The sequence below is a fragment of the Jatropha curcas genome, chromosome 2 (assembly GCF_041381405.1).
Source record: "Jatropha curcas cultivar XTBG-Jc1 chromosome 2, XTBG_Jcur_1.0, whole genome shotgun sequence".
In the NCBI taxonomy this organism is placed as follows: Eukaryota; Viridiplantae; Streptophyta; class Magnoliopsida; order Malpighiales; family Euphorbiaceae; genus Jatropha; species Jatropha curcas.
The window spans coordinates 17,277,130-17,303,016 of record NC_143152.1 but is presented as its reverse complement, the minus strand read 5'-3'; the positions used below and the strand labels follow the sequence as shown (position 1 = coordinate 17,303,016).

The window sequence follows — 25,887 nt, the reverse complement described above, 5'->3', positions numbered from 1 at the left end:
ATGACATAATCTTTGGATCTACTAATAATCTCCTTTGTAAGGAATTTTCTAAGATTATGCAGGGAGAGTTCGAAATGAGTATGATGGGAGAATTAAACTTCTTCCTTGGACTTCAAATCAAACAATGTGAAAATGGAATTTTCATAAATCAAGAAAAATATACTAGAGAATTGTTGAAACGATTCAAAATGGAAAATGCCAAGGTATATAGTACACCAATGAGTCCATCCTCAAAATTAGAAAAAGATGAAAAAGGTAAGGACGTGGATATCAAGTTATTTAGAAGTATGATTGGTTCTTTACTATATCTAAGGGCAAGCAGACTAGACATACACTTTAGTGTTTGTCTATGTGCTAGATTTCAATCGTGTCCCAAAGAATCTCATTCAATTGCTATAAAAAGAATTTTAAGATATCTTTGTGGAACTTCTAATCTGGGTCTGTGGTATTCTAAAGGACATACATTTGATCTTGTTGGGTATAGTGGTTCTGATTTTGCAGGGAGTAAAATAGATAGAAAAAGCACGTCTGGAACTTGCAAGTTTCTAGGTAGCACCCTTGTATTATGGTTTAGCAAGAAACAGACATCAGTTGCTCTCTCTACTGTAGAAGCAGAACATGTTGCTGCCGGAAGCTGTGTTGCATAAGTTCTATGGATCAAGCAACAACTGGCAGACTATGGACTGAAATTAGAAACAATACCAATAAAGTGTGACAAAATAAGCGCCATCAATTTATCTAAAAATCCAGTTCAGCATTCTAAAACCAAGCACATAGAACTCAGACATCACTTCATACGTGATCATGTACAAAAAGGTGACATAGTGATTGAGTTCATTCCGATAGAAAAGCAATTGGCAAATATCTTTACTAAAACTTTGAATGAAAGTCAATTCTGCTTAATTAGAAGAGAACTCAGTATGCTAGTTCTAAACTCTTAACTTTAGAACTCCTAAACTGCTTTCTATATTCGAAAGTGAAAGACCTGCTATGTTCTAATACTTTATTCTGTATATGTGTGAAAAACATTTTTATCTAAAAAGAAATGCGTATTGCTCTGATATGACTTTCTAATGTCACTATCAGAATCTTGCTTTAGACCAAATTCAAAAACAATCAATTTATTGTGTGTGTTTGTTTTATTATGTTTTGTGTCCTTAGTTTTTGGCGGTTTTATTCTTATTTTATTTGTCGATTTAAATTTCTCTAAAAACTGTCTTTTATTTTCGTTTTATTTTTCCCTAAAATCTATTTCACAACTTAAACATTCCTGTCTCTCTATTAACTGCTCTATATTTCTCTCTCGCTCTCTTGTTAACAAAACCCTAAGTTGTTCTTTGTGTCAAAAACCTCGACAATGGCTGAATCAAGTTTCACCTCCTCTTCCGACTCTCTAATTGAATAAGAACTCCAACTCCTAAAAGAACTATCAAAGAAATATGAGCAAAAAGGAGTCAAAACAGAAAAAGCCAGATGAGGAACTAAAGGAAGAAAAAGCGAAAACTGCTACTTCAAAGAAACAAGTAGTTAGGGCTCGCGACAAAGGTAAATCTGTTCTTTCACCATATCCTCTCATGCGTTCATATGTCATTGACTGGAAATTTTTCGGGAGTGCTGAGTTTAATTTCAAGGAACTCTTTGAGTCTCAAGGTTGGATGGATTTTCTGTCGTTAAACAAACTATGTTATGAGAGTTTAGTCAAAGAGTTTTACGGTTCTCTTAAGGTTAGTGGAATAGAGTCGATCACTGTAAAACTTGAGGGTGAAATCAAAGCGTTCTCTTATGCTGACTTGAGCAAAATTTTTAATTTGCCAAATACTGGGTCTAGTGTAACGAAGATTAAGGATATTTCTAGGGTTAGTGAATACAAAAAGGAAGAGTTTGTTAAGAAAATTGTCAAGAGGGGTTCTGTAGACAAACAGGGCACTATTGAATGCTCAAATTTGACGGATAGCATGAAATGTCTATACAAATTGATTGTGCATTATATTTATCCCAAAAGCGCTTCACTTATATATGTAAATCAGGTTGAACTGTGCATTATGTGGCACATAGTTGAGAAGAAATTTTTCAACCTGTGTCATACCATCTTTGACAAAATGCAGAATAACCCTAAGAAACTGTCCTATGGAATGGTACTTACACTAGTGTTTGAATTTCTAGATGTTAATTTAAATGAAAGTGATGGTTGCAATGTTTCAAAGCTAGACAGTGGGTCATTAAAAATGAAAGATGAAGAAGGAGAAGAAGAAAAAGAAAAAGAAGAGAAAGAAGAGAAAGAAAAAGAAGAAGCTAAGAAAGGAAAGAAAGAAAAAGAAGAGGCTGAGAAAAAAGAAGAAGAAAGAAGAAAAAGGAAAAGCTAAATTGGGAGAAACAGAGAAGGAAGAAAAGAAAGAGAAAATGAAAGAAGAAGAGAAAGAAAAGAAATTAGAAGAGGAAAAAAAGGAAGAGACAGAAAAAGAGAAAATAGCTGAAGAGGAAGTAGAATCAGAAAAAGGGGAAGAAACAGAAGAGAAAAAGGAGTTCGAAAAGGTAGGGAAAGGAAAGAAAATAGAAGAAACTAGTGATGCTGAGAGAAAAAAACTGGAATTGAGTGATGAAGACAGGTCAACTGAGGTCAAAATTGAAAAAGAATCTGAGTTCTTATCAGCTCAAAGGAGTAGAGAAGCTATGCTAGGAAGAATGGAAAAAGAGCTTATAGAAGAGCATAATAAGGAGCTTAATGAGGCAATAAAACATTGCAAGACTGTGATTGACTATAATCAGTCTCTCATTGAGTCCTTGGAAAGAATGAAAGATGTCAATGAAAGGAAGCTAACTACTTTGAAAGTAAAGGGAACACCCTACACTCCTACCTCAGAGAAACCAAAGAAATTCAAGCACACTGCGGGTAAACATAAGACTCATGGAAGAAAGCCTCCTTTGCACCCTTCTTCTAAACGACCAGAAAGTTCTGCTGAAACAACTCCTGCTCAAAATCTAAAAAGTTCTAAGAGACTTAGAACTGACCCCAAGCCTCTCTGATTTTTTGTGTTGTGAACAATTTTTTTTTTTGCTTTATCTCTGTAGGTTATATCGTTTGAATTCTGTTTATTTCTTTTTATTATGCTCTGATCTTTACTAACCCTTTTGTATGATGACAAAAAGGGAGAGAACACAGGATATTTTGATGATTAAGTACGTACTCTGCTGATGTGTGGTAACCTTAGTACTTATATCTAATTGCTTACTATTTTCTAATTTGTGTGATCTATATGTTCTATTTGGTGAGCTATATATTTTTACATGATGAACTGAGTGTCTTAGAACTTAGATCCTTATTCTAACGACTACTCTGCAGGTTAGACTTAAGATCTTTTGTTTTATTCCTAATATCAGTTTCTATTCTATTCTTATGCTCTGATTATTAGAACTTAGAATATCTTGTCTATTTTTGCTAGTTCTAAATCAGTTTCTAAAATGTTTTCCTAGCTCTAAATTTCATAAATACTTATTATTGCATCTATTCAGGGGGAGCATAATACATGTTCTAAATTCGCTTAATATTAAGATCATTTGACATACTTAGAATTTACATTTTTTTATGCATAAAATTTAGGGGGAGCACATGTTTTATGTTTGCTAAATTTATTGGTTTTGTCATCATCAAAAAGGGGGAGATTGTTGGCTCAAGGGTCAAATTCTAATCTCGAAATTTTGAGGATTAAAACAAAATAAATAAATTTAAATTATATTATTTGTGATAATAATATTTTATACAAAATACATATGAAAAGTAATAAACGAACAAGGCAAGTCCTACAAATCCAAAGGTTATGAAGACATCCGAAGACCCTAGTGGTTAGACTTTTAGGATTCCTTGTAAGATAGAGAGAAAATTCAATTATACGCACAAAAATTAATTTTTCTCTCATCAGAATTATTTTTCGAAAAATAGTTTCTTCAAAAATAAATCTTTTCGTTAAAAATTATTTTTCAATTTCTCTTAAAAGATTCGAAATATTCGAATTACCTAAATTAAAGAGACCTTGTCTCTAACAATTTTGGTAATAAGAATAAATCGAATAAAGACCTAATACATTTCAATTTCGGAAACAAAACTTTTTTTGAAGATCTAAGAATCTTGATTTATCTTCTTACCTAAAACGAAGAAAAATCTTATTTTAATTCGTTTTAGTACGTAGAATCTTTTCGAAAAATACTTTTCAAATAATTTGCTTTCGAAAATCTTTATTTTAAAAGAAAGAAAGATCGTCCCCTATTTACTTACCAAAAGGATAAAACGATTGATTTTTTTTTTTTTTTTGGTAACTAAGGTTTCCGTATCTTCTAAATAAAGAAAGCAAATATTCTGATTGAAAAAGAAATATTCACTTTCTAAATACGAGAGTCACAGACCTCTCTAAAAAAGATGTTTTCATTCTTGAAAAATGTGGAAGAAAGAGTTTTCGTTTTAAGAGTATTCACCTATTGATCATATTTTTTTTTATCTCTCAAAACTTACTCTCTACCCCCCCCCCCTATTTCTTTTCATCTTTATACTTTACGATTTTATCTTTAAAAGAGAAAAGAATTTTTATAACAACTTCTTTTGAAAAACAGTTTTGTTTTCTAAACGATTTTCTAATCTGAAAAACTGTTTTTCCTGTGTTTATATTTGCATTTTTGTCTGTCTATTTAGATTCTGTAATCTTTAGTAGGCAGATTTTTATTTGATAAACATTTGTGTAATAGCTTAGGTAAGAAGTTATTGTGAACGAGGTTATCAAGTAACCTTCTCTGTGAGAGAGATTCTAATGTCTTGAATTGAGTTTCTGCACTCTGCCAAAAATAGAAAGGGTTGAGGTTAACTAGAACCTTTGGAAAATCTAATGGGAAAAAGGGTAGATCTAGGGGTTGATCTATTGCCTTGTACTGTTGGTTTGTCTCTTACCCTTGAAAAGAGATAACATAGTTGAGGATCTCAAGATGAGTCTTGGGGAGTGGATGTAGACGAGTAAGTGCCGAACCACTATAAATCACTGTGTTGATCTTTTTATTTCCTGAAGTTTTGCTTGATACTATTTTACTCACACTTCTATTTGTACTCTAGAAATGTAAAGTTGTGAATGGTGTTGATGTTCTATAACTGAAATAAGTCTTATCTTCTCTTAACATTAGAACTCTGGAATTCTGCTAAAGTGAATATACCAAGTTCTAAACAGTTCTTTTATATTCAGTATATTTTACTATTTGGGTTTCTAATCAGTCTTCTAAACTTGATTAAAGCTTTGTGAAGCAGTTCTAATTTCGATAACTGTCTCTCACATGAGTCTTCTCTAATTTGCTAAACTTTATGAGAAAGTTCTAACCACAATAGCTTTTCGTCATAAAGCAGTTTTGATATTGAATAAGACATTGTGAAGCAGTTCTAACTAATAGTTGCACTTTGCATAGTCTTTCTATTTTTCCTGAATAGAACATTGTGAGAAAGTTCTAATTCATAACTTATTTTCACAAGTTCATTAATTTTTCCGTTGCACTTAGAATTCTGAGTTTTATTTTAAAAGTTCAATTTTATTTTTTAGAAAACTCAATTCACCCCCCCTCTTGGGTTGTGCCATACATATACGGGACTCACATGTTTGTGTGTATATATATATATATATTATTTTATATTTCCTGTGCTATGATTCTTATGAATGAATATGAAATGTTTTTACTGGATCATGGAGTTAGGATGATGTGGGTCACAATTGTGGAATTAGCCGTAAATGGGGAGAGTATTGTCTCCCCTTGTGCATTCCATAACCTGAAGCGCATCATTGATAAAAACAAAACAAAATAAAAATAAAATAATATTTAGTCGGGCCAAGCCCATTAAGCCAGAATGAGGGTTGGCTACCTGAGTGCATATAATAAGGACCATAGGATTTGAATTCTAGTTTGGATATATGGAGCATGTTTGGTTGTGTTTGGTCCATAGGGTCAATGACATCACAAACCAATTACCACTTATTATGACTATTTAAAATGGTTGTGAGTGTTGTACATACACAATGTCTGCTCATTTTATAATAGTTGAATGGCTAAGCTAAATCTACGATAACATTTATGTGGATGTATGGGATGACAGAGATATCTAATCCTACTTATTGAGTTTAAGTCACCTGTGTCTTAAAATGTCTCCAAGTCACGAGAAGATGAGGAATCTATGAAGATGTCTAGATTGAGTTATGGATATTGAAAATAATTAGGTAACTTTAGATTATTTAACAATGCCGCATCAACCATTAATACTTTATCTCTCCTCACTTATTTAGCTTTTTCTCTCTCCTATTTGTCTTTTATCTCTAATTTCAAGCATAGTGATCAGTTTCTAAAATTTGATCACATTGTGTCTACATGACATTAACTCTATTTGGAAAAGGGGAGGAAGAAATATTTGGGTAGAAAATAAGAGGGGAAAGTCATTTTCCTTTGTTTGGAAAGGTGGTAGAAAATATGGAACGAATGATTTTAACGGGTATTTTTCTCCCGCGCCCACCCAGATGCATTCTCTCCAAGCTGGAAGGAAATTGGGGAAAGAGGGGTGGAAATTTCACTATGCAACATGAAATTACTTTAATGCCCAAAACTGAGTAAACTCTTATACCATTATCTTTCCCAAATTGAAGCGTGACTGTAGCTCCACCATTTTAGTCGCACACTGATCGTTCACTCCACATACCACAATCAGTCTCTTTACTCTTTCTAATAATTTCACAGATACCATTTTGGCTAAATGCTTATTTTCATTCTCTCTCCCATTCAAAGATAGAAGATCTAACTGTAGAAAGGGTGTGTTCTTCGATCTCACAGCCTCCACCTCCCTTCTCGAGAATTTGATACATCCGCTAGTTGTTCTTGAGACATAATGGGTATGGTATTCTTTATTTAAAATATTATTAAAACTATGATTATTTGTATTTTTATATCACAACTCTGTAAAAAATTGTGAAATAAATATGGTGTCGCTTTTCTCAATCCGCAAGATTATCACCATTTTAGTTTGCCTTCTATGAGACCTGCTAGAAATCCTACCCAGAATCGATTTTATTGAAATAACCCCTTCTGATGGTTTTTCGGAGAAGGTAATGAAGATAATATATAAGACTGTAATTTTTGAAAGCTTAAAGTCATTAAACTGATTAGTTGTTCTCTTAGAGAAGTTTTATTAATTAGTAATTATATTTAACATAATATGCATGTGAAGATTGAGAAATCAATAAAGTTTGCAATACAGTTGTATAGATTGTATGGAATATGTATGTTTGATCCATTTGTTAAATTAATGTATTTCATTAGCTCATGTACTGGTTTATATGAAATCTTTCAACATGAATAATGACATGGAAAACAATTTCTCGCTTCATAAGTCATGCTATTCCTCTTTTAGTACAGAAAAATAGAAGTATTGTTTTTCACCATTCACCAGCAGTTGATTGAGTTACAAGCATAATCAAACTAAGCTTCTCAAAGTTAAGTCTTGAAAATAAATTGTAATTAGTATTTTGATTCTTATTCCTACGAATGCAACCACCTTCTGAAGCCCCATTAGTGAATTTTAAAGATAATGTTGAATTATATAAACCATTAATGATTTTCTCAGTTGTATGAGATGATGAAATTACTATTTATAATAAAATGGAAGAGAAATTATGCTTTTAAAAGACAAGACACTTCACAACTAATAAATTATGATTTGTTATTTTTTGAAGTACTTTCAACCAATTAGTTTAGCAGTTTCAGGCAACAAAACCAAACATCTTAGAGACCATATACACGGAAATGGTGGTATTTTCTTTTATGAATGTAACTGTGAGAATGAATAGTAAATAATTGAATTCATTTTGAATATGTCAAAACGAATTACCATTATCATTTCTGTTATTCAGTTTGGATTTTCTTGTACTCATTTATGGTTTGAAATTTTGATTGTGTAAACCTGTGGTTTTTAGTTAGGTTTTTTAAGAATTACATTTTGGCAAAAATTATTGATTTAGCTTTACTGGGTAAGTTGAAACTGCTTTTACCTGATTGGTACATTATCAAATTTTTAATTAAACTTTATCTAATAATTTATTGGAACTTTTAAATTTAAATTTTTATTGGTCACAAATTAGATAGATAAGATTAATAACTTTTATTTATTTATTTAATAATTACACATAAATCACCAAATAAGTAGTAGTTGGGGTTCCTGCCAAGCGAGCATCTGAATACAATAACCTACTTTCTGCTTAAGCCCATTTTATTGACTGATAATTTATCTCCCGAACCGGAGTATTAATCAATCAATTTGTATTGGAGATCATTTTGTGCTTTCTCATTAAGGTATTTCTACTTTCAGGTATCGAAGTAGTCACTTCTTAAATTTACAACTAGTTTGAATATAAAAACCAGAAGGAATTTTTACACGTATTTTTTCATTCATTTTTCCTCTTAAATATTATATAGTTTGGATATAACTCTTAGATGCCTTCTCTCTTAACAATTTTATTTCTTAAATATTATTTAAATATTATGCTAGCTTGGATATAACTCTCAAATGTCTTCTTTCTTAGTCGCACCTATTTGTTTTTTAGTCTTTTAACCTGATTGTTTTTAATTTTTTGTATTACTTGTTAAATGTTATTTACCTTACCTGTAAGTTATGAAAACATATAGATAACTAATTTGCCATAGAAATAGGAAATATTAGTAATAATAATTTTCATTTTTTGTTTTTATTATATAATTAAAAATGGTGCAATGGTCATGTAGTTTGTAAATGGATGGGGAAGACACTATGATCAGTGATCTAACTTAAAATGTAGAGGAACTGATTTACAAGGCTTTCAATATACATGGAGATGGAGAAACACGACGGACAGTTGGCAAAGACAAAGGATTATGGCTGTGGTCCAACTTATTTGTTATATTGTACACTTTTATTTCTATTGGACATGCAATCATTAGTTGTGGGGATAAGTCCTACTGATAATATTGACAGAAAGTTAATGCGGCTCAACTTACTAACAACGAACAAGAATGTCGTGCTCTGAAACGTAGGAGTCCAAATGCACTTTGCCAACTTTGTGGGAAACTAAGAGCAACTGGTTTATTGAAAGATTATAAACCTGTAACAATTGAAGAACAAGTAGCAAAATTTCTTCACATCTTAGTTTAGAATTTTAAAAATGGAGCAGTGGCTTTCTATTTCCAACATTCTGGTGAGATGGTAAGTCGTCATTTTCACAATATGCTCAGAGTTGTGATTACTCTAGAAGCTGAATTCCTAAAACAACCTACCGGCACTCAAGTTCCTGCCCAAGTGTTTAATGACAATAGATTTTATCTGTACTTCAAGGTAAGAAATCAAACCCGATACAAATATGGATAATAATTTACATTACTCATAATCCATATAAGATATAGGTAATTAGATGAATGTGAAATTTTGCATACAGGATTGTGTGGGTGCAATTGACAGTACACATATACACGTAAATGTTTCAAAAGAGGAAGCGCCTAAATTTCGGGGGAGAAAAGATTGGCCAACACAAAATGTTTCAGTTGCATGTTCGTTTGATATGAAATTTACTTATGTGTTGCCTGGATGGGAAGAGACCCATCGGATTCGAAAATACTAAAAATGCATTACCTAGAGATGATAAGCTTATAATTCCATAGGTAAGCATCATATTTATCAAAAATATTAAAATAAATAAATCTATGTTAAATGACATACATTCATTTATTAACCTTTTGGGTAGGTAAATATTACCTTGTGGATGCTGGATTCCCATTATGTAATGGATTGCTCACTACTTATAAAGGTGTGCATCATCATCCGAAAGAATACTCAAGACGTGGACCTCAGAATGCCAAAGAATTATTTAACCACCGTCATGCATCTGTACATAATGTCATTGAAAGAGCTTTCGCAGTTTTGAAGAAAAGATTTCTAATTATAGCTAGAGGCACTAAACCTAATTACTCATTTGAAACCATTATTGAAATAGTATTAGTATGTTGTATAATTCATAACTTTCTAATGGAAGTGGATCCGAATGAAGAATTAATCGCAGAAGTTGATCGAGAGCTTGTTGAAAATGAATTAAATAGACATATGGGTACTGGTGCACAAAATAATGATGATGATTCTAGACAAGCTATGGTTTTATGAGACAATATAGCTTTAGAAATGTGGCATGATTATCGATGTAACTTGTGTAAGGCGGTTATGAATAATATTTCTCTTGTAAGTCTTATTGATACAGAGTACTCCTATTTATAATACATTGTAGAGAGAATTTAGGTGTTACAGATATAATACAATACAAACTATATTTATCTCTATTAACAGAATACAGCTAGAATAGTTATCCAATACCCTCCCTCAATCGATGTGTGGTTGAACACAGAGATTGCTTCGCAAAAACTGAAAACGTTGTGCTGTCAATCCTTTCGTGAATAAGTCTACTGTCTGTTCTTTTGACGGAATATGTCTAACACTTAGCTGGCCTGCACTTACTTTTTCTCTAACAAAATGAATATCTAATTCAATATGCTTAGTTCTAGCATGTTGAACTGGATTGGCTGCCATGTATGTTGAACTTATGTTGTCACAAAAAACTTCAGGTCTGTCCTTCAAGGTAACATTTAATTCATGTAACAAATACCGAATCCATGTCAATTCTGCTACACAACTCGCAACTGCTCGATATTCAGCCTCCGCACTTGATCGAGAAACTGTTGCTTGCTTCTTAGAGGACCATGAAATCAAGTTGCTGCCAAAATAAACACAAAATCCAGTTGTGGATCGACGGGTATCATGGCATCCTGCCCAATCCGCATCTGAATAAGCTGTTAAACATGGTTCGCCTCCTTTATACAATTGTAACCCATAGTTTGATGTTCCTCGAAGATAACGAAGGATTCGTTTTACAGCGTGTAAATGCTTTTCACGTGGTGAATGCATATATTGACATACTTGATTTACTGCAAAGATGATATCAGGTCTTGTGAATGTCAAGTACTGCAGCGCACCCACTATGCTGCGATATAGTTGAGGATCCGAACAAAGTGGGCTTTCAACTGAAGAAGTAAGCACATCATTAATTGCCACTGGTGTTGAGAGAGGTTTCGCTGTCTCCATGCCTGACTTCTTTAATAAATCCAAGATGTATTTCGTTTGATGCATAAATAGACCAGATGAGTTTTTCGTAACTGCAATCCCCAAGAAATAATGCAATGTTCCAAGGTCTGTCATCGCAAATTCATCCTTCAACGAAGCCAAAATCTGTTCTAACAATAAACCAGATGAAGCAGTTAGAATAATGTCATCAACGTACAGAAGCAATACTGCCATATCCTCTCCCTTTCGCAAAATAAACATAGAATTATCAGCACGGCTACATTGAAAACCCAATAGTTGAAGATAAGAAGTAAAGCGTTCAAACCACGCTCTCGGTGCCTGTTTTAAGCCATAAAGTGCTTTTCGAAGCTTACAGACATAATCTGGAAATTCTGGATGAACAAACCCACGAGGTTGTTGCATATAAACATCTTCCTTTAACACTCCATGCAAAAACGCATTTTTGACATCTAATTGATGTATCGGCCAGTCCCTCCAAGTTGCCAAAGAGAGCACAGTTCGAATAGTTGTTGATTTAACAACTGGACTGAAAGTTTCATCATAATCTTGTCCAGCCTTCTGCGCAAAACCTTGAGCCACCAAACGTGCTTTGTATCGCTCTAAACTTCCATCAGATCGAAGCTTGACACGATAAACCCACTTTGACCCAATGATATTACCACTTTGCGGCTTTGGAACAAGTAACCAGGTCTGGTTATTTAACAAGGCATTATACTCCTCTGACATTGCCTTCTTCCATTGTGGATCTTTATTTGCTTGTGTGAAACAAGTTGGCTCAACAAACAAGTTGGCATGTGCCTGATCTTTAAACAGAGTTTCAATAGAATCCCAGGCTTGCTTCGCTGTAAGTGTGACATTAGGTTGAATAAGACTTCTCAAAATTTCAGAATTAACCGTAGCTTGGATCCATGAGAGGACAAGAGAATCAACTTGCTTCCATGACACAAACTCTGGATTACGTATTGAAACACCATCCACAGTAATTTTCTCAGCAGGAGATTGTTCAGAACCATCAATATGACTATAGACATTGTACCCTTGAAGCACGGGTACCATAAGTGATCTCCACACCAGATAGTTTGTGAAAGACAGGGTTTCACTAACATAATTTCTGATATTTGAAACAGAAAAGGAAGGATGAGTTATAGAAGGAATAGCAGAAGAAGACGACACACCAGTATTCTGAGTAATGGAAGGAGGTGTTGAGGGAGGAGTGACCATTATGATAGAAAGACACAGAAATTTAGCCAGAAAAACGCAAAGAAAAGATGGAAGACAGAAAAAAAAAAAAAAAAAAAGAATTTGGAACCCTAAGGCTCTGATACCATGTAAGGCGGTTATGAATAATATTTCTCTTGTAAGTCTTATTGATACAGAGTACTCCTATTTATAATACATTGTAGAGAGAATTTAGGTGTTACAGATATAATACAATACAAACTATATTTATCTCTATTAACAGAATACAGCTAGAATAGTTATCCAATAACTTGTAAGTTAATTATGTATGAATAGATTAATTTGCTACTTGCATAACTATTATATATTTGGTGTTAAATATTCAATGAAACGTACTTATTATTGTTTTGAGTTTATAGTTTATATTCGCTACGTTGTTTATATGTTGTGTTATATTAACATTTAAAGGTTGTAAAGTGAGTTTTATTATTGAAAAGTCAATGAATTAATGCTTTACAGATTGGACATGGATAGAACAAAAAGAAATGCTGATAATGCTAGAACAAGTTAAAAAAGAGATAATGTTGTATGGACACCTGAAATGGATGATGTATTGATAGATGCAATGCTTGAAGAAGATCGAAATAGGAATCGGCCAAATGGAACATGGAATACTACTGCATTTATCAACATGTTGAATGTTTTGAGAAATGCATTTGGGCATATTATTCAAAAAAAAAAACAAATATAAAAAAATAGAATAAAGATTTTTTAAAATTAGATTTGGTGAAAGGAATAATTTTTTCATGGTCTTAGTGGATTTGCTTGAAATCCAGTCACAAAAATAGTGGATGCGGAGCCTGATGTTTGGGAACAACTAATTAAGGTAACAATTAAATTATATTATTCTTATAATAGGATTCTTTAAAAATATATTGTACAAGTTTTCATATTTCAAATATGCCCTTTTATTATTTATATAATGTGAATAAATGATGATATTCAATGTATGTAGGAAAAACCAGAAGCACGCAAATGGATGCATACCCCAATTTATAATTATAATAAACTGTATCAACTTTATGGCACACAGCAGGCAACTGGTCAATATGCTGAAGTGCAAGAGAAAAAGGTGCATCGTTGGCAAGGAGAGGGAACTTCATCACAAATTGATTTGATCTCTAATACTGAGGGCAATTTCACTAATGATCTGCAAAATAATGAAGGTAATTTAAATGATTTCAATAGTCCAGAGTATGCACCTTCAATTAATTCTCATGGCATATCTTCTTTAAAAAGGCTCAAAGCGTAAGGCATCTATGATGGATGTGTTAGATAAGCAATGTGAAAGGCTAAACACAGGGATTGAACGAGTGTCAGAAGTGTTAGAAAGAGGAAATGTTGTTGTTGAAAAGTCAGTTATAATTGCAGAAAAATCTGTTGCAATGCAGAAAAATCTCTTTCAATCCATGAACGTGGTAGACCGGATTACTATCGAGCGGATGAGGTATATACAGAGTTGGAGTTGATTGGGTTGCATTCAGATCTTTTGATGGATGCATATTTTTACTTGTCAAATAATCCTGCAGAAATCCGGTCTTTCTTTAGTGTCCCCAGAGCAAGACAGTTAGAATGGTTGATGAGGGCTATAAGTTCAAATGCATGAAAGCAAGAAGTTGTTGAAGGAATGACATTAGCTTTAATATTGTGTTAATTTTTAAATTAGCTTGATAAATGAGATGAATGTTACAAATTTAACATACTTGGTGGATGTGTAAGTTTAAATTTTATGTCGGTTCAGTGATGATGAATTTTAATATGTTACTACTATTCACGTAATGTAAAATTTTCATATGCATAGTAATGTATGACACTTTCTTTCCAATATATTTTTTGTTTTCTTTGTCTTTCTCATAAATTTTTTTTTTTTTTTCCTTTGAAGAAAAAAAAAGGGATTAAAGGGATTAAACATTAACTAATTTTGTCTAACTTTACGTTTTTATGTTATTTTCTTTCAATTTTTTTAGATGTAAAATATGATGCATGCAGACCTTGCAATAGTTTCACCTATAATTGTTAAGTCATTGTAATTAATTAAAAAATTAACCAATTATAAGTTAATTATAAGAGGTGCCATAATATCTAATTTATATATGTATAAAGGATAAAAATGTAAATTTGCAATAAATTTTTTTTTTCCCTCCATAAAGAGGGTTTTCCAAACAAAGGAAATAATTTCTTTTATTTATTTTCCTCTCATTCCCAAACATAGGGTGAAAACTAAGGAAAGAAAATAAATAGTAAAATCAATCCTTATTTTCCTTCCTCCCTTGTTTTCTTTCCTCCCTTTCCCAAACATAGTGTAAGAGATTTTTCTCTTATTTGCCATGCTAGATTTATCACTCTCCTTCAAAGCCCTCCAACAACATTCATTGTCGTCTTAAGCTTCGCTCCACTTTTAATTTCTCTGACTTTAATAACTCTCTCCACCATGAGTTTATTCCATTCGACCCTCTCATTGCTGACATCGAGTGCTACTGCAAGGATAAGCAGCGAAGCACTACTTTGATCATGCCCATTCTGAAATCCTTTCCCATGCTGACCACCATCAATTTGCTCCAGGCAATGAGTCCTAGCCTGAGTGGGAAGATGTCATCATTGTGGAGGATTATTTGAATGACAGAGAAAAAATCTCTTGACTAGATTTAATGCTCTGAAAGCTTTCTCCTTTGTCGTTGTAGTTGAACCTGATAATGGTGACAACAAAGACGAAGAGGATGAGGTGAAAAAGATCATTCAGTGAACCAAGGACGCTGCTCGTCTTGATCAGATTTTTCAGAGCAGTAGATTTAGTCAAGAGATTTTCAAAATACGAGAGAAAAAGCTAAATAAATGAGGAGCGAAATTATTAATAGGCTGAAATAATATCAGTTATGACACTTTTTACTAATTTCATATGCCAGCAGAACTATCCAGTCAAAAGTGACCGATTTCATTGATTTTGAATTTTACTGTTATAGATTAAAAGTACAATAATTTGATTGGAACGTTTTGAAAATTATGGACAACAAAAAAAAATGTCTCATTTGAAGGAGGACGGATAAAATTAAGCTTAAGATTTATAAGGAACGACTTAATTAACAATTATTTAAAAATTATAAGTATAAGTCAATTAGAAATCTTATTAATATACTACTTTACAATAAATATATATTTTTATAAAAAAATTACCATAAAAAATTTTAAATTTTCTTTCAAATTATAGAATTTGTTATTATTTTATATCAAAAACTTTTCTCTTTATCGATTAATTACTTTACTAAGCTTGAGTTTATTTTTCCAACCTTATTACAATCATAAAATTTTATTTTTACATTTGATTTCAATTATTTTTTTATTATATTTATTCATTTTGTTTACATATACATTATATAATCTTCTCACTAAAATATTAAATAAAAAATACATAATATGTAACCTTTTTTTTTTTAAAGTTTTTAATACCGACCAACCATATTTAAACGTAAAAAACAAAAAAAGAACAACCGTTCCGAGCAATGCATGTCGTTAGACACTACTACTGTATAAATATTGATTAAAAAAATATTAAGAAAAATTGATAAAATGATATAACAGTATAACAAACTTAAATAAATAAATAAATGATATATTTTTTAAATACAGGAGTAAAATCAGGCAGTACTTCCCCTTAACAAAAATCCAATTGCCTAAAGGGCTAGTTCACGATTTTCCACTTGACAGATTTTGAAGCCAAATGCACTAGGCAAATAAAAACCATATTCTGTTTTCCCTACTTCGTGTTAGGGGTAACCAATGCTACATCTAAACCAAAGATGCAATTAATTAAGCAAAAACCAATTTCTTTACAAATCATATATTAAAAAGGAAAGAAAAAAGAGTTGGAGATTAGACACAAACAACTCTAGATTACCTTTTAACAAGAGACTCCAGGACTTGTAGATCTCAAAGTTTCAAACCATTTTTGATTTAATAGTTTACAGTGCTGGGTTATGATCACATAACACAAATAAATCATACCACGCAAGTCCTACTCAAAAGGCCATCCTCTATAACCCATCTGGTGGTTATTTTCATGTACAGTGGATGAACTGCCACCTGCAGTCCCATCATGGTTAGAGCTCGAACTAGCCGAACGGAATGGCCACAAATATGAAAATGGATTCCTTCTTCCTTCCCTGCCACCGTCTCTTCCATTGTAATTGTTTCTACTTCGAGAACCTGACGTTTGATAAGTATTGCTACTACTTGATCCTTGTGATGGTAACTCCTGACGGCAGACAGGGCATGAGTTATGCTGTACTAACCACGGAACTATGCAATCGGAGTGGTATATGTGATCACATGGCATCTGTCTTGCCTCACTTCCCAACTCAAATTTGTCTTTGCAGACTGGACAGTGTGAGTCAGAACGAAGATGCCTCTGGCTAATCTTAATGATGGGCATTGCATCAATAGATGATCTTGAAGCTGGTGGAGGACCCCGCCTATCATTAGCTGAAAGTTGCTCAAATAATTCTTCCAGCCCTGGGCCTATAAAATAATCACCAGCATTACCTCGTGTAAAAGCAATTCCAGGCGTACCTTGGAAAAGAGCTTCAAACCCACCATTTCCGGACAATCTAATGGGAACTTCACCACCAAAAATCAACAGAGGACCAAAACCTGGATTTCGTCCAGGAATAGATATAGGATCTGATCTCATTCTAATGTCATGGCTTCTCCTAATGTCGTGGCTTCTATCAATTAATCGCTGCCTCATTATGGCTGAGAAAGCTTCCATGAGGCCAAATCTTTGGTCTCGATCATGATCACTGTCCAATCCAAAGAACTCAAATGGGCTGAATGGCTCCAATTCATCAAGTTCTTGAACAAATCCTCCACTGCAGTAGGGGCAAACTGCATCTCGCCCACGCGGACGAACTGACCGACTGCAGCTATAACACCAGTGGGTATCTCTGCCACTTGACATTCTATCTGCTCCTCCCTCCAGGGTCAAAAATCAACTAAGACCCAACTCTTCTTGCCAGCAATGAGTATTAAACTTGTATCCGTAACATATTGCCAGCAATCTGCAAAACACAGCAGTAAAAATGCTCATTAACAAAAATAATTCAAAATAAGTAGTTATAAAAAATAAAAACAAACGGGTACAGCTATCAATTAACCTTACTGGATTAACTTAAAATAATTAAACAATGAAATTTCAGTTCACTATGAATTGAATCACAAGCAAAACCAGGGTTATACAATATTTCAAAAGGCAATTCCCATAAAATAAAAGAGATAATACATCTGAAGCATAGTGAACTGGAAGAAAACAGAACATGATCTCAAATTCATAAAAAATAATAGCAAAAAATATGTATTTTTTAGAAGACATTTAAGGTACACAAACACAAAACAGAATGCATGCTTGCAGGCTTGCTTTTTTGGCAGGATGGGGAAAAATAGATAAGGAAGAGAACAGATAAATATTTAATCTTGAAAGAAAATACATTAATATTGCACTCAGTGGCCGGTGTACACATTTTTTCTTTAAGAGCGGGCAAACCTGGTTATACTTCCCTGAAACAGTCAACGCTCAGCAAAATTTCAGAAAATAGCTCCTCCAACTATGAGCATTGAACAATAATGTTTATTTACAATTTTATATATCCATAACAATCTATCCATCTATATTTTGGGCTTTACAAATTTACAATTTATTCTGGTTTTAACAAGTGCTTAAAGTGTGATTCAAAGGAGAGAAGTGATTTGAGATTGCTTTCATTATGCATAGATATTAAGAATTCAGGTAGAGATGTTTAATCTTCTATTTTTATTTTTATTTTTTGGTGTACAGATAATACAATCTTTTTTGTTGCAATTTATATATATATATATATATATATAGATAAAATATAGGTACATACATATATAACAAGCTCATTTAGTTCCTACAAAATCTTATAAAAGAGCAGGTTATGGTAGCAAGGGTCAAGTCTATAGCGATACTGTCAATAAGATGTGGATTAAACTATTTCTATAGAAGAGCATTTAGCAGATGCAGATTTTGGTACAACCAGATGGTCTTGCAATTATCTAGTTGTGTCCAGGGGCAAATAGTTGGAAACCTAAGAGGGGAGAGAGGCAAAAAGATGGAGATGGATTGATACAAGTTAGGGAGAGAGGCCAGCAGGTATAGATCAAATGCTTCTATTCATTGGCAATGTTGAGACTCAGTCACATGGTAGGAAGGAAGAACCAAATAAATAATTTTGTCCTTGAACTAATTGGAAAATTGAGTTTAATTTTAAAAAGGAAAATTATGGTAGCAGGGAGGCGGAGAGGGTGGGACTAGGTTTTGTGCTTCTTGTGGATGATTGTACAGCAGAGGAGGAGCTGATGGGTCACTGGAATTTCTGTGTTCCTTGAAAACACACCCAACACTACACTGTGCCTCAAATATTCATTTCCGATCCAAAAATTTTAATCACAAGCAGCAAAGACTCAATTGGCCTGCTCTTTCTTGAAATTAATTTTCTTATTTGTTTGTTTTTAAATCTAGTTTATATTTTGCTTCTTTGGACTTCTGTTTCTTTTGTTCCTGGATTTATTGTTAATGAATCAATGATTTAATATATATATATATATATATATATATATATATATATATATATATATATAATATATATTTCAATCTTTTGTTTTTTGTTTAGTTGTTAATGCTTTTATTGTTCTATTTTGTGTTGTTTCATTTTTTTTCTCAATTGTAATTGATTTATTCCATCTTTATTAGGAGTAATCATTTGAACTTGCTAGATACTATTATTATTTGATTAAGAACAATAAAAAGAAATTACTTGGCAGCTTTTTTTCATTCTTTCATGATTTGCTCTCTGTCTACTGATTGCAGTAATTTAATTCATTCATATTATTGCATATTTTCTTTCATATTTTCATATACATAAGACAATAAGGTTATCAGTTGTCATTTAATTTATTTATCCCTCCTTTAATTCCCTTTCTTTAAACTGATTCACGGCAAAAGGCTTCAAAATTGGACAGAAAGACTATTTTATGGTATGGAATTCAAAGTTAGGGATGTCAAAGTCACAAAAAAGTTAAAAGTTGTGAGTCTAATAAATAACAAATTGAAGTTATGTGACCTTAAATAAAATAGAGTCTAAAGTTTGGCAACCATTAATGAAATTGACTCCAAAATATACCTAATTATATACTACACAATAGGCATGGCCACCGGTTCGGTTCTAACCGGAACCGAACCGTACTGTAGACGAACCGGAACCGGACCGAAACCGGCGGTTCATAATTTTGAACCGGAACCGGCGGTTCAAGGGCCGGTTAAGGTTCATGTAGATGTTAAAATATGAACCGGAACCGGCGGTGAACCGGCAGTTCCGGTCCGGTTCGAACCGGATACACAAAAAATTGTAGCTTAAAATTTTTATAAAAAAATTTATATCAATTGATTTGATTGTAGTTGATTTGATTTATGGTGAAGAGAAGTAAAGTGGTACATAAGTTATAAAAAGTTGTGAAAAAAATACACATTTTTTGACTTAAATTTATATAAAAAATGGTACATGAATAGTTGATTTATATAAAAAAAAAACTTTCAAGTGTAAAAAAAAAGAGTGTAACGGATAGTTTTTGATATGATAGGTGTTTTTTATTTATTTTTTGGTAAATAAATTTTATTCATTTTATTCATTTTAATCATTTATTTATTTATTTACTATAATTTACTAAATTATATAAGGGACAATTTGGAAAACTAATAAATGAGACACATGTATAAATATGATGAGTTGATGATTTTTTATTTCACAATCAATTATATCCTAACTCTTCTCTTATTCTCAATCAAAATTCTCTCAAATTTCCATAGTTCATTATTTTTTCTATTGCTTTATTTTCCTTAATATTGGAATTATCTATTGTTTATTTTTTATTTTCTTACATCCAATTCCAAATTCTTTCTCTAATCTCAAATTTTTCCATTCATAAATTTACTTCATTTGATTTTTTAAATAATTTTCTTAGTATTTGAAAATAATAATTTCCAACTCATTTCATTAATTTTATATTCCATTTATAGTTTTTTATATTAGTAAATTAGCAAAATTTGTAAATTTAATGTAATAATAGTTCTAAGTTAGTTAATAGATGTTTTTCTTTTAAAATTTATAATAATTCATTTAGTTAATAAAATTTAAACATTTTAAAATTATTATTTATTCATGAATTCGGAATCAAAATTTTATTATTTTTTTAAAAATTTCCTTAATGCCGGAACCGAATCGAAACCGTAATTTGAACCGCCAGTTCGCCGAAACCGTGCTGAACCGTGCCAGAATCGGAACCGGACCGGAACCGGAGGTTCAAGGGTCGGTTCCGGTTCAAAATTTTAAACATCTCGAACCGGCGGTTCAGTGAACCGGAACCGGCGGTTCATTGAACCGGCCATGCCTACTACACAAAAAAGAAGAATTAAAGCCATGGTACCAAGCATTTTAATATTGAGATCCAACAGAATGAAATCTCTCAAATTAATCAGCAAAACATTGTTTTATGAACTATGGATATATTAATCACAATTCTATGAGTTATCAATTTTATACAAGGGCCAAAATGTTACAGAATTAAGTGTATAAATGATAGATGGGTGCTCTGATATTCCCATGAAATTAAACTAAGCCAAAATCAAATAAATCATTAAGAAAAAACCAACAAATGAAATGCTAATACTTACAACACAAGGTAGAGAACAAAATGTTGTTTCTAATATAGGAACATCAGTACAAGGACAGTGATTAAAGCCATTTTCAGCCTAACAAACTTATTTACTCAGAACTTTGTGACATGTTACGAACTTGCAAGTTCCATATTAATTACACCATAAAACAGAACTTGAATGTTAATTTCTTCATGCTTGTTCAAAAATTCAAAGTACCATTTGTATACATAAAAACCCCCTTTATTATATGATTTCTTCTTCATATGGATAGATATAGGATCTATTGGGCAATTAATTAGAACTGTATTAAAAAATTTGCTCCAAATCAGTCTACTAAGATTTCAATTGTATTTAATTAAGTCCAATTTTATGTTCAGCACCAAATTAAGACAGTATTTTCATTTTATGTTGAATTTGACTTTTATTCAAACATAATAATCTTTTTTATCATAACTTTTATCATAACTTTTATCATAACTTCAAACTAGAAGTAAATGAGTGCAATTGAAATAGTTAGGGAATATTTTCCTCAATATCTGTTTTAGTATACAGAGGTTTGGAATAAATAAACCTATTAAACTGCCATTTCCTCAGCCAATCAATTCTGAACTATGAAGTTCAAATTATTATTGAATAAACAGTCATGAAACTCAAATATACTGAAATTGAAGATCAAATCAGAAAGTCAAATTCAAAAATATAAAGCTAACATCAGAAGACACAAACTATGATTGCTTAATTCTGGGTAGATCAAGAAATGAATAGACATGCGCACTGTAAACAATAAAATTATCATCTTTATCTTAATTTTTTTTTTTCAATAAAAAAGAGGAGACACCCATAAGGATCATAAAATTGAAAGCTAATACTTAGATTAATTTCTCAAAACAATCAAAAAAATGGAAGACCTATACATACCTTTTAATTGAGATCCCGATTTTCTGAAAACTAAAACATAATTTGATTCCAAAATTGCTAATTAAACAGTTCAATAAAGTTAAATGAATCGTTAGAAAGGCAACAATCGACATCATCACCAGAAAAAGGAAAGATTAAAATTGAAGTCAAGAAATTAGGGTGTTACCTCAAAAGGAAGGGAAGAGCGAGCAGATCTAACCCTTTGATTTTGTAATGAGGGATCAACAGACGGAGAGTGCGTTCAGAAACATAAGACAGAAGACTCGCGAAGGGAAGCCAAAGTCGGTCGTTTATCCTAAAACGTACGTGGTGCGTAATGCGCCACTCACTTATTTTGTCCTTTGTTGGTTATTGTTTGTTGTGAGTTATATTGACAGCTTAAAGTAACTGTGTTGTATGTACTTGTTAGGCGCACTGGAACACGTGTCAAAAAAACGGATTATTGTCTCAGAAAAGACTTGAATTATAGAAATAATGAAGTATCAATTTCTATTTATCATTTAAAAATACATAATTTTATGTTTTTATAACACTAAAATATCTTTTCATGGAATTGCAATCTTCCGTTGGCCGGAATTGCTATACAATTAACACCTGACTTTTTAAATGAAAATATTTTTTGTAATTTTTCTCTCTCTCACAGCTCACTCACATCATTTTCCCTCTTTCACTCGTAGTCTACAACTCTGCTTTTGTTTTTTTTCCTCTCTCTTCCTTTCTATTTCTCTTATTCTCTTTCAATTTCCACTAAACAAATACTATTGCATTTTTTTTTTTTCTATATTAGATCTATTATATATGCATTTTTCTTTTGGTAATTTAAGGACTGTTGCCGGATTCAGATCCGGTGAAGATCTTTCCTTTTTCATTTTTTCTTTCTCTCCCTTTATTTGTCTCTCTTTCCTTTTTTTTTTTTTCTTTTTTCCTTTCGTTTAACCAATTTATTTTCTTCTCTCTCCGCTTCAACTGTTGCTGGATTAATGCCCAAACTTAATAGAGATTGATTTTGATATGGAAATCTAATGAAGATTGATTTTTCTACAATCCAAAATTCTATGAAGATTGACTAATACGGTTTACATGAATAGAAATTGATTTTTTATATGGAAATTAAAAGAGTACAAGAAAAAAAAAAAGAAGAAGATCAGCAAAAGAGAATGAGAAGTGGATTAGATGTTTAAGCTTTAAAAGAGGTTCTTCAATAGCAGTCAAATAATTATTGATCCTCTTGTATAGTTTGTTTATTGAGATGAAAGTGAAGGAGAAATTGATTTAGGGTTCTTAAAGCAAAAGAAAAAGAGAGAGAGTATGTGATAGATCACCACGCAAGGGTGCTTATCAAGAATAAGAAGTAGTTGGACTAAGTCTTTGCTCTAGCTTATATGCTGTTGGAATTATTTTCTGCTGTAATTATTTTTTATGTTGATTTAATAAAGTCAATTTGCTATTGTGATTGTGTCAGCAAATTTTGGCTATTTTAACTCATAAAGTGCCGTTTGTGGCCTTTAGAATAGGACTAAGTAGTTTTCATTTTTTTCCTATTTATTTCCCTTGTATCTGCAACAGAATTCATCAATGAAAAACACTTGAAACTTCTTACTCTCTTGTTCAATTCTCTTGGCTTTGATAGGGACCCATCAGTGGTATCAAAGCCAGTTTATCTTATTCTCTTCTTTTCTTTTTCTCTTTTCGTGGCTACAAACAAAGAGCGAATTGAAAATCTAGAGGTTGGGCTTGGCTAGCTTCAAGATAATTTATCTAAAATGGAACGTGGAATTAGTGATGAGCTGCAACAAATCAAGGAAGCCATTACTAAGTGCTCTGAAATTGCTCTACCCAGCAGAGATGATTTCGGTAGTGCAAGTAATCGTAACAGCCAAATTCATATCAACCAAGATGTGACCAAAGAAGGAGGCCAACCCATGTTCTCTTCCAAATTGGCTAAATTGGAGTTCCCAAAATATTCAGGAGAGGATCCAATAGAATGGTTCACTAGGGTGAGCCAATTTTTCAAATTCCAAGGGACCCCAGAAACTGAGAAGGTATCCTTGGCTTCTTACCACCTTCGAGGGGAGGCCAATGAATGGTGGCAGTGGCTTTGCAGAACCCATAAGGAAGAAGGAAAAGATGTATCGTGGGAAGTTTTCTCTGAGGAATTATGGTCTCGCTTTGGGCCTATTGATTGCGAAGATTTTGATGAGTCTTTATCAAAAATTCGTCAAACAAGACTCTTACGAGACTATCAAAAGGAGTTCGAAAGGCTTGGAAACAGGGTTAAAGGTTGGACTCAGAAAGCACTAGTTGGGACGTTTATGGGTGGCCTTAAACCAGAAATTGCCGACGGCATCAGAATGTTCGAACCAAAAACATTAAAGGATGCCATCAGTTTAGCTCGAATGAAAGATGAGCAATTGTTGCGCCAAAAGAAGGCAATTCGCCCATCTTACCAGACGAGCTCTTCGTCTCTAAAAAAAACTAAACCATCCACTCCAGTGAAGCGGCTTACCTGGGAAGAGGTGCAGGAACGACGGACTCAGTGATTGTACTTTAACTGTGACAAGAAGTTTGTCCTTGGACACAGGTGTTCCAAACCACAACTCCTTCTCCTGGATGGCGGATTTGACATTGAGGAAGATGATGATGATATCGAACCTGGGATCTCATTACACGCACTTACTGGGTGGTCCTCAATAGGTACTATGTGGGTTGCTATTAAGATCAAGTCCCTCGAATTAATTGTCCTCATTGATAGCGGATCCACACATAACTTCATCAACGAAAAGATAGCTAGATTACTCAAACTATCAGTGGAGCCGACTACACCTTTTAATGTGAAAGTAGTGAACAGAAGCCCTTTGCAGTGCAACGGGAAATTCAGAAATACTCCTATTCTCTTACAAGGTATACCCTTTGTTGTTACATTCTATTCCCTGCCAATTATGGGTTTGGATGTGGTGTTAGGAGTTCAATGGCTTCAGCAATTGGGGACGGTTCAATGTAATTGGAAACGGCTGACAATGGACTTTACGTGGAAAGGCCAGCAACAACACCTACAAGGAATCAGAGATCAATAGATTAAATCTTTTTCCTTAAAGGCAATGTCCAAAGAACTAAGACACAGTAGCTCATTCTTTGCCATTTGCGTGGAATCCTCATCAACAATTTTCCCTGAAGGAATTCACCCAGAAATGCAAATTTTGCTAGATCAGTTTTCGGACATCTATCAAAGGCTGAATCAGCTTCCTCCAGAGCGGGAAATTAACCACCGAATCAACCTCAAAGAGGGAACGAATCCCGTCAATGTCCGGCCGTACAGGTATGCCTACTTTCAGAAAGGCGAAATTGAAAAACAAGTTCATGACATGTTGAACTCAGGGCTAATTCGGACTAGCATAAGTCCCTTTTCTTCTTCTATCCTACTTGTTAAGAAAAAGGATGGCTCTTGGCAATTTTGTACAGATTACAAGGCTCTTAATGCTGTAACAATTCGGGATAGATTTCCAATTCCTACTGTGGATGATATGCTGGATGAACTTTATGGGGCTGCTTATTTTACTAAGCTTAATTTATCGCGGGGTTTCATCAAGTTCGGGTTCACCCTGCAGATGTCCATAAAACTGCCTTCCACACACACAATGGCCACTATGAATACTTGGTAATGCCCTTTGGCTTGTGTAACGCTCCCTCCACTTTCCAAGCTCTCATGAACACTATTTTTCGCCCTTATTTAAGAAAATTTGTATTAGTTTTCTTTGATGATGTTTTAATTTATAGCCCAAATTGGAACATGCATATGGAACATGTGCGTCTGGCTTTTGAACTACTGAGACAGCATAAGTTCCACATT

The 25,887-nt window shown here is 32.9% G+C and overlaps 1 protein-coding gene and 4 pseudogenes across 3 annotated transcripts; 4 read left to right on the top strand and 1 right to left on the bottom strand.

The window, feature by feature from the left end:
* The first annotated feature begins 287 nt into the window (after positions 1 to 287).
* On the top strand, positions 288 to 941 carry LOC149498315 (secreted RxLR effector protein 161-like; annotated as a pseudogene).
* A 498-nt stretch (positions 942 to 1,439) lies between these two features.
* LOC149498314 (uncharacterized) lies at positions 1,440 to 10,621 on the top strand (annotated as a pseudogene). Its single transcript, XR_016319384.1, has 4 exons — positions 1,440 to 2,035; positions 8,838 to 9,370; positions 9,471 to 9,693; positions 9,777 to 10,621. The product of XR_016319384.1 is annotated as an uncharacterized LOC149498314 (transcript).
* Positions 10,622 to 12,500: 1,879 nt separating this feature from the next.
* Positions 12,501 to 14,170, top strand: LOC149498313 (uncharacterized; annotated as a pseudogene).
* A 2,014-nt stretch (positions 14,171 to 16,184) lies between these two features.
* Positions 16,185 to 22,371, bottom strand: RHC1A (RING-H2 finger C1A). 2 transcript variants are annotated; one of them, XM_089717915.1, is made up of 3 exons: positions 22,207 to 22,363; positions 22,041 to 22,097; positions 16,185 to 17,451 (listed from the first exon to the last, which is right to left on the bottom strand). In XM_089717915.1, exon 3 carries the CDS (start codon positions 17,349 to 17,351, stop codon positions 16,410 to 16,412), a length of 942 nt encoding a protein of 313 aa, XP_089574041.1. In that variant the 5' UTR covers positions 17,352 to 17,451; positions 22,041 to 22,097; positions 22,207 to 22,363; the 3' UTR covers positions 16,185 to 16,409. The 2 variants fall into 2 exon arrangements, with proteins under 2 accessions (XP_089574041.1, XP_089574040.1); XM_089717914.1 differs by lacking the exon at positions 22,041 to 22,097 and having other exon boundaries at positions 22,207 to 22,371.
* Positions 22,254 to 25,114, top strand: LOC149498311 (uncharacterized; annotated as a pseudogene).
* Positions 25,115 to 25,887: the final 773 nt, after the last annotated feature.

Coding starts and splice junctions, on each gene's coding strand:
- RHC1A (XM_089717914.1), bottom strand. CDS start 17,351: ATGTCAAGTGGCAGAGATACCCACTGGTGTTATAGCTGCAGTCGGTCA.